Raw genomic sequence first — 20,743 nt, 5'->3', positions numbered from 1 at the left:
AGACAGACAGACAGACAGACAGACAGACAGACAGACAGACAGACCCCCCACGCATGCGGATTAGCATCCCCCCTTCATGTCGGCCTTTTTTCGGGTGGTAACCCGATCCTCGGCCCCTCAGCACCAGTGAGCCCAGTGGGAAAGGCCTCCTGTCAGATATCCCGTCCATTCTCAGCCCAAATGTTTTTCCAAGGCCGCTCTTCCGCCTTTGATCTGGCCTCCTCCTCGACCATGCAGGGTCACAAGCCACCATGTCGGGCCAGATAGGAGAAGGCCAAACGCTGGAGCTGCTCACTGGAAAAGGGGAAAGAGAAGTGTGTGTGTGTGTGTGTGTGTGTGTGTGTGTGTGTGTGTGTGTGTGTGTGTGTGTGTGTGTGTGTGTGTGTGTGTGTGTGTGTGTGTGTGTGTGTGTGTGTGTGTGTGTGTGTGTGTGTGTGTGTGTGTGTGTGTGTGTGTGTGTGTGTGTGTGTGTGTGTTTCAGTCGTGTTGTTCAAAAAAAGTTTTGCCCCGGCAGTCCAGACCTTTCTTGGTTGTCTCTTAAAAAGTGGACTTTACGCCCCAGACGGTCAGTTGGTCACATCACCCTCAGTCAGTCAGTTGAAACTCCACCTTGCACCCCTGGACCCTAAATACCAGGCGGTGCTCAGCTGTTTTCCAGTTTGTCTTCGGAACGCTGCGTTCACTGTGACGAAGCCGATTTTTGTGAAAAATGTTTCTTGTGTTTCAGGCGGGCTGGATGTCCTCCTTCCTCTGTCCGGGGTAAGGAGGCCACCATAAATGCAAGATGTCAACAGTTATTAAGCTTATTGTGTTTTGTTTTTAATTATGATTTATTTTTAATTTTTTAATTTTTTTTGGTCTCTAGAAGATCCAGAGATTCAGTTCCAGTAACTGAAGTTGCCGCAATGCTTTGCTTCTTTTGTTTTGCCAAGCATTCAATTGCAATGCGGCCCAGCAGAAAGCTGGGGGGCGCTCTAACTTCACTCTACGCCTTTCTGCGTGTGTGTTCGTGCGTGCATGTGAGTGTGTTCCAGCATGTCTCCTTGTCCAGACACCTTAGCGTCAGTGCAATAGTGTTCGAGCTCCGAAACGAGGGCCAGACAGACAGAAGTGGGATGAATGAATTGGATGGCGGGGGGGATCAGAGAGAGGGAGAAAGAGAGAGTGAGAGAGAGAGAGGATGTTGCTTCAGAATAAGGGGATAGTATGCCTGCAAAACGGAGACAAGTAAATCAGCATTAAAACAGGGCCTACCCGCACACACTGTAGGTGTCTGTGTTTTGCACAGGGATCTATTTCTGATGTGGGGGGTGATGAATGGCACCTGTTTAGTGTCCTTAGTTGGCCATGTTTGTTTTTGTTTTTTTTGCAGTGCAGTCAATCTTGTGTTTCATCACCCGCGGGCAGCCACGTTTTAAAGGGCACCACGCCGCCGAATCTGCATTCTGTTTGCTTTTGTCTCGCAAATTAAGGTTTTAAGAGATGCAGCAGATTGCGCCCGTGGTGACGGGCACCAAGCCTCCGGTAGAGGAAGACTGTGCTTCCAACGAGAGGCGAGCAGTGGCGGCGGTTAGGAGGCCTGGTGGAGGAGGTGTTATCAAGGATAAATGAGCGTCCTCTTATGGAGCAGCGTTTTTTGCGAGGTGTGGCGCATTAAAAAGGCCCGAAGCATGTTTCCAACCAAAGCATGGGGAAGAGTGCAGCAAGCGGCCTTGTGGTGTCTAGCATGTCTCTCTCGCCCCTAACGAGAATGGCATGTAGCGCCCCACACACACATACAAACACACACACACACACACACACACACACACACACACACACACACACACACACACACACACACACACACCCCCCTTCCCCTCACTGTACCGAGCCACAATATGTCCCACCGTGCACCCCCTGCCCCTGGCTTCAAAGCGGCAAATAACAACAACAACTGAAGGGGGGTGGTGGCGGAGAAGATGAATGAGGATGAATGAATGTGCCCCTTCCATCCTCCCCCTCTGCCTGCACACTCTTCCCTCCCTGCTCCCCCCCCTACCCTTCCTTCCGTCCCCGACGGACTACCTCCCTGTATTCCCTCCCCCCGGTTTTGCAGGCCCCGTGTTATGACTGTGGCCCGGTGTGTATTACACACATATCTGTTAGCGCCGCTCCTCCGTCGGGACGCCCATATAAAGGACTGTCATTTTCAAAAGGTCAGGAGTGAGCCATGCACACAAGTGTTGTCCCGACACTTGGTCTGAAAAAAAAAAAAAAAAAAAAAAAAAAAAAAAAAAAAACCTGCTTGCCCGTCCGTGTCCGTCTGTCTGCGGTGGCTATGACTCCCAGAGGCAAGTGTCTCGGATGTCCTTTCCCTTTTTCTCCTCCTCCTCCTCCTCCTCCTCCTCCTCCTCCTCCTCCTCCTATTTCCTTTGCTAGCCCCACTGTTGCTGGGAAATCAAGAAGCCCGACCTGTGTAAATTGGCAGCCAGGGAGGAAGTTTTCTTTTATTTTTTTTAGGTGTGCCCAGCTATTGGAAATGCCAGGAGCCAAATGTGATACCGGAGTTTTAAACAGGCATTATGACACTTAACGCCATCGCCGGGCCGAGTGCAAACAGTTCAAGCGTATCAGTTGAAGTGTAACCTACCTTTCAAGAGGAAGTGTGCCGCGGCCCGAGCAAGGACACTGCTCTCTGCCCCCCCCAAATCTATGTGTAGGCCTTATGTGCTGTTGGAGTTTTTTACCGGCCGTAATGATGAGAGAGGTCACTCACTGATAAATTCTCAATACTTTGTGATGATCCCAAAAGACCACAAACTTGTTCAGGGCAAGAGATTGGATTAATTATTGGGGGAGGCAATTGAGAGATAGACGGTTCGATCCCCGGCTCATCCAGTCCGCACTTGGAAATGGCCTCAGGCAAAACCCAAATTGCTCCCAAAGAATGATGAATGTACGTGTTGAGCGTTGTTCCTCCAAAAAATCAGACCTGCACCTACACGCAGCATGTCATTCTTCGAAACCAAAATAGCATTCAGCAGGAAATATTTGTAGGCTTCACACTGCACGTATCCTTTGACGACCCTACGTGTTAAGCAGCTATGTCACAACCCAAGCTGGGGAAGAAAAACCGCAGCATAGAAACCGCAAGCTTGTCGGGGGCACCTCAATTTGGGAACACGCTGTCACGCCGCTGCCCATTTTTTTCCCTTCCCTGTGGTGTCTCGGCAGTAGTCCGGTGAGTACGGGGGTGAAACACGAACCGGTCTGCTGCTGCTGGGGCGGCACCAGCGGCTTCCCCCTAACCCACATTTATTACCTCTAAAAATACAAAGTGGTTTTCTAAAAAAGAGCTTGGCTCCTGGTCTGTCCAACTACGTCAGGTGATGGGTTCCTGCTCCACGACAGAACAGTTTTTTCTTCAAAATTGTTCAACTCCAGCTGGACCCCTTTTAGCTTGCAGTGGCCGAAAACCCACGTCTCGATCTTTCTATGTTCATGCAGCACGCTGTTCAGATATCTATGGATACGTAATGCGCCGGCATGCAAATCAACAGGCGGTCACTTGAGGTCAGCACGGTGGTGGTATGACTTTGAGCATACCACATGCAGCCTCGGGAAAATATTTGAGAAAAAGGAACTGCTGGGATTATTTCCCTTTCATACCACTCACTCTGACTATTGGCTGCCCCCATCTTTTACACGGGGCTAAATGCTATTAAGTTTGGCATCTGTAGAGTTATTAACCTGACTTATCCTTACACAAGCGCTGGTAGACGAGCAGCAGCAGTGCGTTCAGCTTCTGTTCTCAAGCTTGAGCTCTGGTCCGCTGCCAGGAGGCCCAGTTATGTCACCCATTAAATATCCTGATGTCTTCTTTTTTCAAGCTGACGGGTTGTGTTATGCATCGTTTAAGGGAAAAAAACACAAAAAACGCAGCCTGGTCTGTCTCTTCCGTTGTATTTATAAATATGGTACTGTTTCTCATTTGCATAAAGCCAAGCTAATCAACTTTCACAACAACGGTGAGGTAATGTCTCGGCGGGTCTGTCAGGGAAGTCGCAATTAAAACATGTCCAATCCCATAAGAGGCAGCCGGGGCCAATCAATAACGTCCAGGACTTTTTTTATTGACAGCCTTTTTGGCGAGGAGCCGCAAGGTTATATTTGTTTTGTCTCAAAGATCTTTGAATTAACAGGTGTGCTCGTAGTAGTAATTAGATAATAGCCTCAACAAAGAGGAAGAAAAGCTGATAAGCCTCCGTAAGCACATGTTTTCCTTGCGCGGCGGCACATGTGAGAATGTGTTTTTAAACTTCCGGCTCTGTGATTTGCAGCACGTGCCACAAATCACCAGAGTAAAATTTATGTCGGAACTCAATTTCAAGTTCTAATCGCAGCTGTCGGCCTAGTTGCCTTGGAGAGTCACAGAGTCATCACGGGTCGGTCTCCTCAGAGTCTGGGTGACCGTAAAGGGGCGTGTCTCGACGCAATCAAAGGCCCCCGGACGTATTCTTTTTTTCTTTCTCCCGTGAGCCCTTTTGACCGAGCGCTCCTCGTCAATCTTGTGCTGTCAAAGAGTGCCAGAGGTGGGGAGCTCCTGTCTCGCCTTCTCTCTCTCTCTCACAACGAGGGGAGGGGGAGGGGGGGCTGTGTACACAGGGACCCCGGGGTCAGGCCCCGGATGCTCCTTTTGTGAAACCTGCACTGTATGTGGAGGGAGAGGTGGCTGGCGGGAGCTGTCTGTTTGTTCGCTCCCACAGCTTTGCTGTCTTGTTCTCTTGGTCTAGTGGTGATTCTATAAGTGGGGGTGAATAAATAACAATCCCCTAACTCATAGATACTCCGGTTCTTCCATCTACAACCCCCGTGTGTCCTCTAAAAGGTCCACCAACCAACCAGCAGAAATCTTTCCACGTTGCTTCAGTGATAAGAAGGGAGAAAATGAATGACCTCATCAGACCAGGTTTTTACACGCGTGTCCCCTCCTCCCCAACCCATCTGACGCGCGTGTGTTTCTGATCCCACCGGTCCTCCTGGAAGAGGAGAATATTTCCTGTTTGAGCTGGGTTCACCCAGGAGTCGGGGGGGGGGTCGGGTTGCTCAGCCGACGTCTGGTTCTGCTGAAGCGGATTCCCCTCACGCCGCCATCAAACGGCAGCCCCGTTTCGGCACGGCTCTGAAAACTGACCCCGGCGGCCACTGATGTCTGGGGGCACGCGGTTAACAGTCGAGGCCGAAGCACTCCCTCGCCGCCCTCCGAGAAAAAGGCTCGTTCATTTCGCTTTGTTACCTCCAGACGAGATAGGAATTCTCGTGGTCTAAAGGGTCCTTTGTACTAAACTTAAACTTTGAACTTTTGCCGAAGACACTTGAACTTTAGACCAGAATATTTATCTACACCCTCTCATTTGTTTTTATGTGCTTCTCCTCGCTGAGGTACAACTTTTAATGGCACGCCCAAGCACACCTGGAGAAATGCGAACACGCCGCAGTCCGCGTACGCTCTGACTCGTGTTTTCCTTCCCGTCAGAGTGTTTCGTTCGAACAGAGTCGCAACAGTGTAGATCAGAGCAGTAAGCAATCCTCTGTGTTGATGTTCTTCCACCTGAAATGTGATATCATAGATGGGAGAAGTGTGTGTGTGTGTGTGTGTGTGTGTGTGTGTGTGTGTGTGTGTGTGTGTGTGTGTGTGTGTGTGTGTGTGTGTGTGTGTGTGTGTGTGTGTGTGTGTGTGTGTGTGTGTGTGTGTGTGTGTGTGTGTGTGTGTGTGTGTGTGTGTGTGTGTGTGTGTGTGTGTGTATATCTGCCCTCCCTTGTCCAGACTGGTTCCTGTCTCGCTAATAAAAAAGATCTCTTTTTAGTTTTCGGTACACTGATCTCTCCGCACAAGTTTTTAAAGATCTCATTCACGGTTCACACAGCATTTGCCCCTTAATGTCTCACAGCAGGCCCTCAGTCCCAGGCCGTGATTCATGGAGTGACAAGTCTGCGTCCGGTCGCCACAAGGGCCCAGTTAGACGGGGTCCACACACACACACACACACACACACACACACTGCAGACAAAAACATGTTGCACCGGATGCACACTCCTATTCCCTTCCACTTTGACTTTTATGACACAGTTGCATTAAAATCGTGAAAGCAAAACATCTTGTGGTTTTAATCTTTGTCGTAACTTCTTTTTTCTCCTTTTTTTTTTATAAAAACAATTTTCTGGTAAAATATGGTATAACAATAACATTTTGCTCCTCTTACATCAATCTGGAAGTGTTTCATAAACCAAATCTGACATGTAGTGGGCTTTCCTGCTTCATCATAAGAAGACATCTGTAATGCACGTGTGTCTCTTCTCATGAAGCTCAAGAGACGCAACAGTTTAACTCAAGAATATTTCTGGCTTGGAGCTAGTTCTGGTTTCAAAACAGCGGATCTGATCCACTGTCCCACTTGAACCAGGTACATTCTTTTGTTCCGTTTCCCCTTTGAAGTCACCGTTTCCTTTTTGTTTTTTGTCTCAGTGTTTCCGGGCACTGTGCTGTAAAGGACCGCCGCCGCCAAGACCGGAGTACGATGTGGTGTGCATCGGCCTGACGGGCGCCGGGAAGACCAGCCTGCTCTCACGGCTCTGCAGCGAGGGCAGCGACGGCATCGTTCCTACAACAGGTATTGAAGACATAAGACGTGTATCAGTATGAGAGACATACACTGAAATAGAAGCATGCACTCTCCACACATTTACCCAACTCGCTTCCTTCACATGTGGTTTCTTGAAAGCTTCCGAAGTGCTTTCACGTTTTAAGGAACACACAGTCCTCCCAGATAGAGAACGCTGTCCAGGTATCGCAGTCTCTCCAACAGAGGGGAAGCGTACACGTCTTTTTGGGGCGTTCGAAACACTCTGCTGTATCTCAGTTGTCCTGAGGGGCCGCTTTCTACTAGTCCAGCGGGAGGACGGTGTGTTAAGTATGTCCAGAGGAGAGGAGGCTTTAGCGTTAGCACATCACTCACTCTGGCTTTCCACATACTCAATGCTCTCCCTCAAGGACGCCGACATTCCTTTTTTGTTTTTTATTTTTTCCCCTGGCTTTGACAGCTTTGAGCTGTTGCAGGAAGAGTCCCGTTTTAGATTTAGTCATTGCACACTTTTACCAGTAGAAGCTAAAAATATAAAGTAACTCCCAAACGTGCTACCTGTTATTGTGCCTCAGTGGCGTGGGGGTCGGTTTAGTGGGAGCGGACACCTGTTTGCAGCAGAGCGGGACTTAATGGATCAAATATGTCTATTACTCACCATAGCAGAGAATTAATTTAGCCCACTTCTCTGAAATGAGATTTATCTGTCAGCACCGTCTGCGTCTGCCAGCATCTACAGAGAGATGATGAACAACGAGGGGGGAAGTCTCCCCCCCCCTTGCGGTCCCCCTCCCACTTCTTACTTCATGGTTTTGTGCTGTCGTAATGTGCTTAAAAACCACATTTAGCAGTTAATTCAGACGTTTTAGAAAAATCACAATCGGTTGTCTGTCCCATCTCTCCTCCTGTTTGTAAACGTTTCCAGGAAAAAATAATTCCCACCGAGACAGTTTAGTGCATCATTTGTGCGACATTAAATCTCTTTCCTCCAGCGGGTTTTTTACTATTTCTCACCGCGTGCAACCACAGAAACAAACCACGTAATACATGGTAGCACTTTAGCTCCATCTTCCTTGAACTCCCAGCGCAGAACAAAACACTTTTTGTTTTTCTGTTTTGCTAAGCCGGGACCACACAAAGTGTTCTTTTCTTTCGCTTTCACAACACAAATATGTCAGTCCTCCTGCGTGTTCACCAGCTGGTGGTTTAAAAAAAGAAAAAGAAAAGGTACGCCAGATATCCGGGGGGGACGGGACTACAAGTCCGATTTCTGTGAGCTATGGTTTCTCGCTAATGAAAAGCAAGCCAGCCAACAAGTCGATTCTCATGACTCTTAACATGTGCCGGCCGCACACAAACAAATTCTTTATGTCACGGCTTTTTATTTGTCTCCCTACAGGTTTCAGCATCAAAGCAGTGCCATTTCCAAATGCAATCCTGAATGTAAAAGAACTCGGAGGTAAGAAACGCATGCCCAGCCTCAGCCTGTAACTCTTTCACAATTTGATATGACAATTTCCTCTTTTTGTCTGGAGGTGAAATAAAGCGACCCAACCATAGACTGTATATGAGAAGTGGACATAGTCATCGTGACGTTACCCATTGGGTTGTGGGTTGTGTCGTTTTGAAACCTGGAGTTTGGCAATTTGGCTGTCGGCATCTTAGAATAAGGCCATCGCCATTTTAGCTTATGACCAATGAACCAAAGTGACCATATTTGGAATGCATTGGAGTGACAGTGACGCCCTATACAGCTCCTGTCTATCACAGTAAGACCGCCCTAAAGCATACTCTGCTTAATGGTCTATTTGACTCTAATGGGACCATCATTTACTAAATGAACATCATGCTGTATTGAAGAAGACTTGAAACAAGAGATTGAGACCATAAACTCATGTTTACAATGTTTACTGAGGGAATAAATCGAGAGAAGTAGAGTCATTTTTTCATAGACTTCTATACAATCGCCCCCTGCTGGTCACAAAGAATGCATGTTAATGCATTGGCTTCACTTGCCGCCCAGACCTATCCTAGACGTAAGCATGTTCAACCAAAGCTTAAATTTAAAACCACAAGGCAACATAACAACAATCTACCATTGAATGATTATTTGAAAGCTGTCGAAGGTAGAGAAGACTGAGTTGCTTTTCTGTTGCAGTTTCACAAATTAGGATATAAAAGGCATATCTTTTTTATTTTTATACAAAGAAATCTAATTTATTTCTGCACTCGTGAAACTTTCAGTACCTCTTTAGGCAAAGTAGCATCATCGTACATTTTGATAAAATTTATTTAATTAGATTGTTATTACCAAATGGTAACCGTGTCTTCTATCTCCCAGTATGTGGGTGACCTGTTTTGATCCTCTATTAGCAAAGCCAACATCTCAAATTTACATTACACAATACAGATGTGAATCATAAAAACATGTTTTTCATTCAGATAAACAAAACTGTTATCATCTCATCTCTCGACATACATGTGTACACCAAGGATGCTTTCTTGTTTTGTTTTTTTTAACCACCGGTAGCATCACACCTTTTATTCACAGACGTCAGACCTTGTTAGTGTGTTCTGAAGTGGCCGCACAACCTGCGCCCTGTTTTTCTTGGAAACGTGCAGCACTCGAGGAAGCCGTTTAATAAGCACAGATGCGAGAGATCTCGAGGTGGAACGTACGTAAACAGAGCCAATGCAGCGGGGAGGCTTCCAGTCCTTTAAAGGGAGTCCTGAACGAGGGATTTTAAATCAGCGCTGTCCTGTCTCCCCCTCCAGCAGCTCAGCGACTCAAAAAAAAAAAAAAAAAAAAAAAAGTATTGTGTTGTTGAGGGTGAAAGTAATTTATGTTGTTTTCCGCGTGCCACATAGACACATGACAGGTGCGGTGCATGTTTTTGAAGGCTCACCCATCCCAACCTCCTGAAAAGATGAAACACACACACACACACACACACACACACACACACACACACACACACACACACACACACACACACACACACACACACACACACACAGAGGCACCAGGGGACCACCAACGAGGGTGCTACCAAATTTGGACAGAGCTCATTCGGGGGGGGGGTTCAAAAGAGTAAAGACTGTGGGGGGGGGGTTTCTGGATTGGTTCAGAGTCTGTTGGGACATTATTGTGGTAGGAAAAACATACTGGTCCCACGGATGACACGTTTGATTTAGTGATAAGTTAGTATAGGCTGCCACCACAGCAAAGGATGATGAAATCTTTGCTCCCCCCTGCTTGGACCCTTACTCCCCCGCTCCCTTTTTTCTCTGTAAATACACAGAGCACAAGAATTTGAGCAATTTATGGTGCCGTCTGTTATGGACGGGTTTGACAGGGTGAAAACAGGCACGGGATGCTTCGACACCTCTGCTCGACTGCCTTAATATTTATAGCATGGTATCAGACTGGGCTTCCTGTTTCTCCGGTGAAACACCAATATGCAATATTTTGTTTGGTTTTGAAGTCATACTTGTCTCGTTTTGGAGCTTAAATGACGTAAATACGCAGTCTGGAGAGTTGGTGCTCTTGCGCAATGTCCTGTCGGTCAGTTTTCATAATTAGCCTCTTAAATAGTTTTCTGATAAAAGCAGCTGCTGTTCCGCACCGTTTGTACCTTACTCAACGCTTCCCATTTCTGTCAGCATTCTTTATTTTCTTCTCTCCTCCCCTTCCCCCGATGGCATTTAAACAAGCTATCTTGCCTGTTTCAGCTCTATCGTATTTTTTGCACTGCATCAGTGATGCAGAAAAATGATACAAGATATGACGCACAGACGTCTGTATTCGTGACCCCCCCCCCCCCCATCCCATAAAATAACTTGTTTTACCCAAAATCTTTGTGGCTTGTTCTCTTCACTCAGGCTGGACTAAACCGAGGGAAGAAGCGCTCTTTGAGAAGCTTGAAGAAGCACTTCCTATCGGAAAAGCCCATTGAATGTCAATGAGGTGTTCTCCCCTCGGAGTCGGAGACGTGTCGTTATGCAGGTGACCTCAAGTGCCGTAGGTCGGAAATACCTTTTAAGACACAAAATGCTTATAAGTTAGCTTTTTGCTATTAATTTGCTCCACTTGGTAGAGTATTTAGAACACATGGAGTGCTTCCTCACAAAAACTCAAACCTTTGCACTTTTGATATGCAGTTATTCAATCTGTGCTGTATGCTTGGCAGTGCAAGTCTGATTATTTATATTTAATTGATCTATAAATAAATACATCCATCCATCCATCCATCTTCCATAACCGCTTATCCAGTTAAGGGTCGCGGGGGTGCTGGAGCCGATCTCAGCTGTCAATGGGCGAAGGCAGGGTACACCCTGGACAGGTCGCCAGCCTATCACAGGGCTAAATAAATACATATATACATAAATATAATTTATAATTTCTATTTATTATTTTTCATCTTGGAGACAAGAGTGGTTCTAGGCTCCAGCTACACTCGTTTTTGATTTAAAACACTTTAAAGATCAAGAACAATCTCCGTCCAGACGAGCGATTTGGCGCCATTTCAGAAATAATCTCCGTCAATACCACCACGCCTGAAAACGCATATCACATGAGCTTTCCCGTCACGAAGAGCTCAGATGAAACTTGCTTCCTGCCCACGACGGCAGAAGTAGCATTAGAAAATGCTGAATTTAACAGCGCAACAGCTGCTAGCAAAGACAACAAGGTCAGCAAGGCCTTTAATTTGTTATCCATGTTGAAATGAATTACTGCTAGTAGAGGCTGATGTTTGTTTGTTTGTTTCCGGGAAAACAATCACATCATGACCGATGAGACCCAGGGCCTCTCTGTTTCTACCCGTCGAGACTAAAACCCAATGTATTATTCTTATGAATCATATCTTGTAAAAAAGCTTTTTCAACAATATTTCATACCATATGTATATTCTTTTTGTATTTGTTATAGTATTGTGATTTTTTTTTTTAAATATTAGATAGGTGGAGGCTTCAAATAAGCCCAGTAGGCTTTCTGCCTCTTCCTGCACTGTAATATTATTTATCCATGTTAGTTTTTTTTTTTATATTTTTCAATTGTGCAAATAAAATAAACAATAAACAAAAAAAAACGTTTTAGCCAGGTCTCTTCTCCGTTACTAAAAAGATGCAGCCTTTGAACCCATGTAGCTGTAGTTGACGGGGACTTATGTAGTTGCCGAGCCCCATTGATGCATTTTTAAAAAAACTCTACCTGCCTCCAACGGGCCGGGCAAGATTGTCACAAGCGCAAGCTTTCCTTTTTAAACAAGAGGCTCGAAGCAGCTTATGTCTTGTTTTCGTTTTATTCTCTTTCTTATTTTCACTTCTGGTTGCTGTTGTTGTTGTTTTTCATCCTCCCCCATCCCCGGATTGTGCCATTATTTGTGCACTCCCGCAAGCTCTCCTTGCTCATTGATTTGAACACGCTGTCTAGCCAGTCATTTATCAGGCAGGACTTGTCCGTCTCATCATTCAGTGTGTTTACATGCCTGTAAATAATGTAGTTATTGTCAGCTTTTTCTTTTGTTACAATCGAAGCGAGAAACCCAGTTTGTTCCCTTCACTGGGGTAAAGGATTAAGCAAAACCTGGTTAACACCATCCTGATCTTTCCTCAAGAAACTTTAGTTTTGTAACTGGGTTTCCACGTGTGCATTTTTATATCAGTATTTCTGTAACAGCAATGTGGCATGATCAAAAGACAATACTAATAAAAACCCAAAGTCCGACTGAAGCTTAGGCTGAAATAAATAAGTAAATAAATCGGTTACCACAGCTGAACAGCAGACTATTTGTAAAACAATAAATAAAAAAATTCCGACATGCACACGCTAAAGGACAAAGTGTGTGGTCTCTAACCAGAGTCTGTCCCCTGTCAGAGCCGTCAATTCCCTGAAAAAAAGAAAAAACATTTGCATATCTCTTATGCACTTCAGAAAATGTCAACCTTGTTTTAGCAACATGATGGAAGGCTGAGAATCATCTTGTGCTGTATCAAAGCTCCTTATCATAATACAAGACAGGCCATATCTCAAGTACTGCACCTTGTATTACTTACTTAGTTAGATGTCATCAGAAAATGTACTGCGAAAACAAATAGATACCAGACAGAACTGACAGTTTTCATGTTTATTTAATCAGTGGCAGCTCTTTGTACTCATTCAGTTCTCTCATTCAGACGATCGACATTGGGAATTTTGCATCTGCCGATATTAAGTCTTGCTGGCGTTTGATTCCCAGCTGGTGCCAGGTACGGGGATTAGGTGGGAAGGGCACCTCCGGGGACACAGGGAGGAATCTATTAAGAGTGTGTAGGAGTGTGCAAATGTCCATGTGTGTGTGTGTATACGTCTGGACAGTGACATGACGTCAGGTCTAGACGGGCCATTTCACAGTGTGCATTCGTGCCACGCAACGACAGCTGATGAAGAAGTGGTGCTAATAATCCCCACTCTTTTTTTCGACTGGAGCAGAGTGGTAGATATTTGCACATGCAATGTCCTTCTTAAATCAGTGTTTGTCACCAGACTTTCTTCCAATGCTGCTCTATATAATCCAGTATTTTGGAAGTCAGACAATTTATAGTGAAAGCTTTGTTTTAATTAGCAAATTTAAAGGTTTACATGCTTTTGTTTATGGAGGAGCGCGTTTATGTGACGTCACCCATTGGTTGCTGGACTACCATTTGGAAGCCAACATTTTTGGCCAAAGTTAAAGTTCTCTGACAACCCAGAGTGGACAAAACCATCGTAGCGAGCTGTCAATCAGAATGTAGCCCCGCCCTAAAGCATACTCCACTTTATGGTCTATTTGACCCTTAATGGGACCATAATTTACTAATTGAACATCAAGCTGTATTGAAGAAGACTTTAAACTAGCGATTGACACCATAAACTCATGTTTATAATGTTTACTGAGGGAATAAATCAAGTGAGAAGTAGTCATTTTCTCATAGACTTCTATACAATCAGAGGAGTCGCCCCCTGATGGACATTAGAGAGAATGCAGGTTTAAGAGACTTGCGAATTGGCTTCACTTTTCAGAGCTATAAGTTGCCACCTGGAGATATATGTGTATTTTATCCTCCAGTATTCGTCCGTCACGTACACATACGGAGATCATGAGCAAAGACGGGCGAGTTGCAAGAACATCACAGAGCATTTACCAGTTGTCTGTGACCACCAACAGGCAAGAGCACGTCTCGGAGCAAAACCACTACATCGCAGCAGGGCAGACCCCAATGTGGTTCTTATTACTATCAAATAGGACCACAGTGTGTGTTTTTTTGCCCCACAGGGAGGCTTTTCCTTTGCATTGCAAAAGATCTGACCAAAAGTGAAAATCATTTTGTAGATTGTCACTTGGGTTTAAAGCAGATTACGGCCGAAATTTGGAGTTCCGAGGACAGACGCGTAACTGATCCCCATTTGAGGCCTCATTCAAGAATATTACCAATTTGATTTTGGGTTCATTGTCAATAGTGGGTGAATGCAACTTGTAGATACTATAACGGACAGCCCTTAAAAACCTTGAAAGTGTGTTAGTCGAACCAATTTTCAAAGTCAAAATTTTAAATATGCTCAAGAACTTCAAGCATTCTATCTTTTTAAGATTTTCAACAAGGGCATTAACATATGCACTTAATATTATTTTATCGGCACAGGAGCCTATATGTGGGTTGGAATATAAAAAGAAAGGTCCTCATGAACAGCCCCAGTGGCCCATGATGAAAATCGCTAACTGGATTCAAAAGCGGAGCGTCAAAGAGCGAAACCTCAATTATTTACATACACAACTTATTGATCTCAAATATTTCGAGGTGCCACAATGAGAGGGATTCAGACTCGGCCTCACGCTCGAACTGTTTACTTAAAAAACAGACACTGCTGAGGCTGCAGGTTGATGGGTGCATCAACAGCTGAAGTGTTTCCACCTCGCTCCAGCTCCAGCTCATTCCTCAATGAAGTAAGCAAACTTTTATTACTAGAGGCCTCTTTCACTACTCCCAGCGCTCCCCTCCCATCACCGTATTGTAGCTGTTTTGTTCGAAAAAAAGAAAAGAAGAAAAACTGCCTGTTTTTCGTTAGGGAGACTTCAAAGCGGGTTGCTCTGTGCTTAAACTTTCAAGAGGGAAAAATGGACTTGATTATTAACATGTTTGCGTTTTGTTCAAGGTAAATGGCTGGCAAAAAGCATGAACAATGTGAGGCAGAACAGTACGAGAAAGTTGTTCGAGCTGACAGAATCTGAAACCATACCTGCATCGATACCCGACAGCAAACAGAACAAGACTCAACAGTAGCCTAATTCAGACCAAATGGAAAAACAGGGTAGTAGGTTTCAACTAAGTACCATCACAAGCTGTTTGAGGTTGCAGATGACTTCAGAAAAACACATTTTTTAATGTGTCATTAAACACAATTGAAAAAGAAAATCTGATTCCAGAAGACTGTCTTCAGAAGACGATCTGCTATTAACTGTATTGCTGTATAATTGCTTGCTCATGTCTTACTGGCAGTTGCTTCAAAAGTTTTGTTTACTCATTCATAGTTTCACTTTGGTAAAGAAGAAAAAACAAAGCAATCTGATCACTGACACGTCATTGCCACTTGTGAAAGCGGCAATGACGTCTGTCTGCTTTTCCCATTCCCTCCTCTTCATGCATTAATGGCATCATGACTTCCAAAGAACCTTAAAATTGTACAATTCTTAGGATTTTTACAGCATGTTTTGAGCTTTTTGTCCCTTTACTCCAACGCTATCCCTCACCATATTTGGACTTTGGCTAAACAGAGTTAATCAAATGCACCACAACAAATAAATAGTTATGCAACAAACAGCCAGTGTCATGCCACACTTCTGGGCTAGCTTCAGTTTGACTGGCCTCCATATCATAAATCATTTTTGCATAAAGTGGCATTCTATAGTCTTTATGAGATGACACATGATGGTAAATAAAGGTTCAGTGAGTATGACTGTGCTTGCTTCTCAATTTCATCATGTTAGCAAAGGCTTAGAACTACTACAGCTGCAACAATTACTTTCATTATAGATTCATTCACAGATTCTTTTTTTATTGTCTTATTGTTTTGTCAATAAAGTGTTACAAATAGTTTACACTAATTGATGCAATTTCCATTTTTTTTGAGCAATTGTAAAGACTCACAAATGATCAGATTACTGTTACATAAGAAAAGAAAAATTAAATTAAATTTGGACCCAAGTAATATGTGTAATTCTTGATTGGAAAATGACTTGAACAATCAATCAATTATAAAATAGTTGCTGATTGTATTTCTGTCGTTCGATTAATCGACTAATCGTATCAGCCCGTTAACAACTACAACTTAGGGTTTGTCTTAACATAATGAAAAGTGCAAAACTATAGAAAAGTTAAATGTTTGACAACCCAATCATAGGAAAACAGGAAAAGGCTGCATCAGAAATGAGTGGTAGCCCTGTTAAGCTTTTCATACATGCATACACCATGAATCACCACATTTCTAAGAAGCATAGCACATCCATAATCATACAGTTGTCTTCCTCCCAGACCTCAAACCGTGCCTACATGTTACACATTCATAGGTTGTTTGCGGCACATTGAATAAGCCATCAAACCCCGTGTTTCGGCTTGTCTTCATTTGCTACAGAAGGTTGAAAAGGTCTTGCTTGGTGTTGAGAGAGCGAGGGAGGGAGCAAGGGAGGGATGGATGGGTGGGCTGGTCGAGGTGTTTTCCTCAGATCACATTTCTGTTCATTTGATCCCACAGAGGGTTACTGTCTGACGTCACAGACTGACATCATATAGTTGTTTTTTTCACATTGTAATATTGTAAGAAATGTAAAAAGCCAATGTAACTTTTAGAGATCCCTGACCACGTTTTTTCCCCACCGATACTAGTAGCTGATCCTTCATGATCCATATTGGCAGATACAGATCCTTTTGTTGTTTGATTATAGCAGCTGGTCTACAAGGCTCCAGACTTTTTATTTTTGCCACCATTCCAAAAATCATGTCAACCCCTCTAAAGTCGGTGAAAACCATCAAAAACTCTATTTGTTATCCTTTTACTTTGTTATGGTCAACTATAATGCTTTTTTATTTGTAAAAACACAAAATTCAAATGATTAGTAAAATAAAGGATTGTATTTTTATTGATTAAAACTAATCTTGTCATTAGTAGATCTAATGATGTATTATAAGTGTAAATGGGTCATAATTCATCTCTAAAATCTATTTATATTGTTGTGAAAACATATCCTTCAAACAACTGGATTCATTCAAGTTTCTCACCAACAACTACATTTTACGATATAACATGTAAACACATCCTGCTAACGTTATAATTTGCCTCCGCCCAACACTCATTTTCACTGAACAGAGCCTGGACGCATCATAATATACCTGAACAGAACCTTTGTTCGTTAGCCGTCAGCGGTGCTGCCATCGTGACTAGCTCTCCTTTTGTCAATTTCAACATGGATTGGTTATTTACAATGTAACATTACCAGGGATCGGAAAGTCAGAAATGTCATGGTTGCATATTTTTACTGAATATAAAACTTTATTTCACACCATGATGGTTAAACGTTCTGTTACACCATTAACGGCTATGAAATATACGGTCTGCACTGCAGCGTTCAAGTAACACTAAAACAAAAATTTGTGTCGCCTTTTTTTTAGTCCACAAGTGTACTGCTTCTATATATACACGTAGATGTCTACGAAAGATGTCTACGAAAGCTGTGGTAGAGTTTATTACGATAACAATTTAAAAGTCTTGTGTGTCAGCCAAAATACCCCATAGCTGAACTCAAACAGGGATTAAATCTATCAGTGAATGGCAAAAGATTCTGAATTCTTTGGCCAATGTTAGCCTCAGTAGACAATTATGTAATGCAGCCACAATAAGCAGTAAGCCACCAGAGGCCGTGATTTACAACGGCTAAGGGTTTTTATGAAATGGTTACTACATATACCCGGAAAAGTTTCATAAAATAAACATAGGGCAATAAAAAGTGTAATAATTTATTGATAACAAATAATCCTCCTCCCGCCAAGCAATGTAGTTCTTCAGCGACACACAGCGGTTGCCAAGAAACACACAGATGCAGTGAAAAGAATGAGTAAAACATTGGCAGGATAATTGACATTTATCTGGATATGGCCATTAATTAATTGTTAATTGTTCCGCACCCTTCTTTGTTGGTTCAGAGGTGTTTTTCTCTCTGGACCAGCAGCAATAGGGACATTGCTCCAGCTTCTTCTCGCACTGTTGGATGCCATTTCGATTTCAGATTCACATTTAGCCAATACATTTCAGCCCCATGGGCTCCTTAGTATACGTTAAAGTGAACGTTAAGAAAAAAAAATTATTAAAAACATTATGTTACAGTTAAATTATAACCTCCACCATCGTCAACTATTATGCCCGCTTTCCCCTAGCTGTCATCCCTTACCAGCGGTATCATTTTTGTTAGTGTGTAGCTTGGTTATATTGTTGCCAGTTGACAACACAACTAGAAAAAAGGTGAACATAACATGCTACAAATAAATACATGCAAGATAGCCAAAGCTGCATTGTTAACTTAACATTGATAGTTAGTGTAGTTTGTCTGCTTTGAATGGCCGCTGGATTTGACCGCAGAACTTACTGGTATTTCTCCAAGGCTGCCTAGTATGCTCGTTTTGTTTCTTTGCCAGTATCTCTGTGTTTTTTTCTGCCTTCTTTGAATGAACATGAACATTCTCCTGACTGTTTTCTTCCAGGCGGATGATCAGGTCTGCAAACAGAGAACGGACCACATAATCTGTTAAACAGCCCCGGCTTTTTCTCTTGAATTTTCCACCTCTTTAATTTCTCTCTTAGTAATTTCACCCCATCTCCTTTCTTTTTCTTTACTTTCTCCTGTATCCTCTCCATCTCTTCCAGCCACTTACCCACGCTTAGCTCACCAAGTAAATTCAAATCGCATTCAAATCGGACATGTTCGTGTTTTACAACAGTTTTGAACGTCGTAACGTGAGTTAGAAACAGACACAAGAAATTTGGTGAACAATAGAGAAATACATAATTGTAAATCTTCCTTAAGGTGCATCCAAACTAAAAATACTCAGAAGATTGAACCGTTTGCGAGGAGATAATTCGTATTTACCTGATTATGTGCTCACGTAATTTCCGTAACTTAGTTCATGATTCAGTTCGGTAATTGATTTTGCTAGAGCCTTTTGTTAGTTAATTCATACCGTCAAAACCCATGTAGTGAATGAATGTGGCTGCCAACTGATGAGTCCGTACTTTACAGGATCAGTAATAGACATGGCTTTCACTGAGCTTGCTATTTTACCTCTCGCGCTGCACCGTCGACCTTTGGATAGTCAAGTCTCAGGGAAATCTAAAAGTATAAAACATCTATATTTTTTATAATAAATGTAATTACAAGCTATATATAGAGGATGAACAAAGGTGTTAAGTGGCGGAGAAGTAGTAAGGAAGGTTGAAAAAAGAGCAAAGGAATGAGGTCTTACTCATGGTGAACTTATTTGATTGATGATATGAAGCTGGGCTGCCAGCATCCCCCAAGAACCATGACGTCATGTTTGGAAGTCCTCCCGTCAGGCCAATAGGTGGCAGAAGCTGCCAACGAGAGCCGACGAGACGTGACGGACATTCCACCGTTTCCAGGCAAAGATGAGAGAAACTTCCTAGTCAATCTCTCAAGTGCCACTTTGTCTGATAGCTTTCCACTCCAGTGAGAGGTGTGAGTAGAATGAGTGGGGGAGGAAAGAAAGAAAGAGAGGGAGGGAGGGAGGGAGGGAGAGCACGAGGAAAGGGAGGTAAATGTCACAGAGAGCACTTCGTGATGTTTTAAACATTTGCCAGCATCACAGTTTGTCACTTGCTTGGCAGTTACCTTGCTGTGAGCAACAATAACAAAACAACAGTTCACAGGATTGCAAAAGAAGTAACCTCACCAGACGGAGGAGGATCATTTTAGCCAAAGAAAGGACAACCATGTAAAAAGCAAGTGCAAGAACTTGCGCATGCAATGTGACAGGACCCTTTGTAGTTGTGTTTACGCAGTGCTGACAAATTTTGGTGAGCGTGTAGAACAAACATTTTGAACACTTTAATGGAAAAAACATGTGGAGAAAAGGACTGCAATCAACTGAGTTAACGGAGTGTTATTGAAGTATGAGACCAGTTGACAAGATGTGGTTTTTAAAAAAAATATATTTTAGAAGATTTAAAGCTTAACCTACAATAATCAAAACTGTGGTGTATTTGGGATGCCTTACTAATAAGGGAAATGTCTGTACAGAGTACACTGTTTCTGAATGGGCAAATAAAATAAAAAACTGATTATTATGATTCAATGTTAAGGATAAACTGCCATACTACTTCTGCACTTTACATCTATCTTTTGACTTAATATTTTTTCATTTTTTTACTCCTCTTCTGTTGGCTTGAAATTTGTAGTTCCTTCATTAACGTAGAGCACGAGGCTTTCAACTACTAAGTAGATCAGCAGCTGTGTGTGTCACAATGGATTCCAGTTGTCACAAGAGGAGCAAGATGTCCTGAGGAGCATGAGTAACACGGAGGATGTGACTAGCGTATCATGGCCTTGCGGTGTTGAGTGAGTGTGTCAGCATCAATTGAGAGAGGGCGACAGCGGAAGCTGTCATCTGGCAGTCATTGCTAACCTTATGAAGAACCTTTTCTTGTTTTTGTTCATGAACTCAATAGTAACATAATGACAGTTGGAGATATGCTTGTATAAGGGTGAGCATTTCCAGATTCAGAGTACTGTAGACGGGACATTTATTCTGTGTTGCAGCTCAAGTACAGAACTGATTCCTTTTTTTTTTTATTGAAAAAATGGTATTCACTGTGAGATTATTGGGGTTTTTTTGACAGGGGCAAGGCTATTAAAGATTATTGCCCTGGAATTAGCCTGTTGGGAAAAGTCCTAAGCAGTGAACTGACCCCACTAAGCTCGTCTAATCGCATTGCATGTTTTCCTTCAGGTGAGAAATGGTTTTATGGTTGGGGTAAGCGTTTTCCAATCTTACCTTCTCAGATCCTGAGCAGGTAAAGTGCCCTTACATTGAAAAAA

The 20,743-nt window shown here is 43.3% G+C and overlaps 1 protein-coding gene across 1 annotated transcript in view; it reads left to right on the top strand.

Moving 5' to 3' along the window:
- Positions 1 to 20,743, top strand: part of arl15a (ADP-ribosylation factor-like 15a) — a 105,939-nt gene that overhangs the window by 37,306 nt on the left and 47,890 nt on the right. The window contains exons 2-3 of the mRNA XM_054610862.1: positions 6,509 to 6,653; positions 8,023 to 8,082. Coding sequence (XP_054466837.1) covers positions 6,509 to 6,653; positions 8,023 to 8,082 — 205 coding nt within the window. The remainder of the gene's footprint in view (positions 1 to 6,508; positions 6,654 to 8,022; positions 8,083 to 20,743) is intronic.

This window comes from Anoplopoma fimbria, chromosome 13 (genome assembly GCF_027596085.1).
Source record: "Anoplopoma fimbria isolate UVic2021 breed Golden Eagle Sablefish chromosome 13, Afim_UVic_2022, whole genome shotgun sequence".
Taxonomy (NCBI): Eukaryota; Metazoa; Chordata; class Actinopteri; order Perciformes; family Anoplopomatidae; genus Anoplopoma; species Anoplopoma fimbria.
Note: the sequence above shows the minus strand (reverse complement) of the source record. Positions and strands in the feature narration are given on the sequence as shown.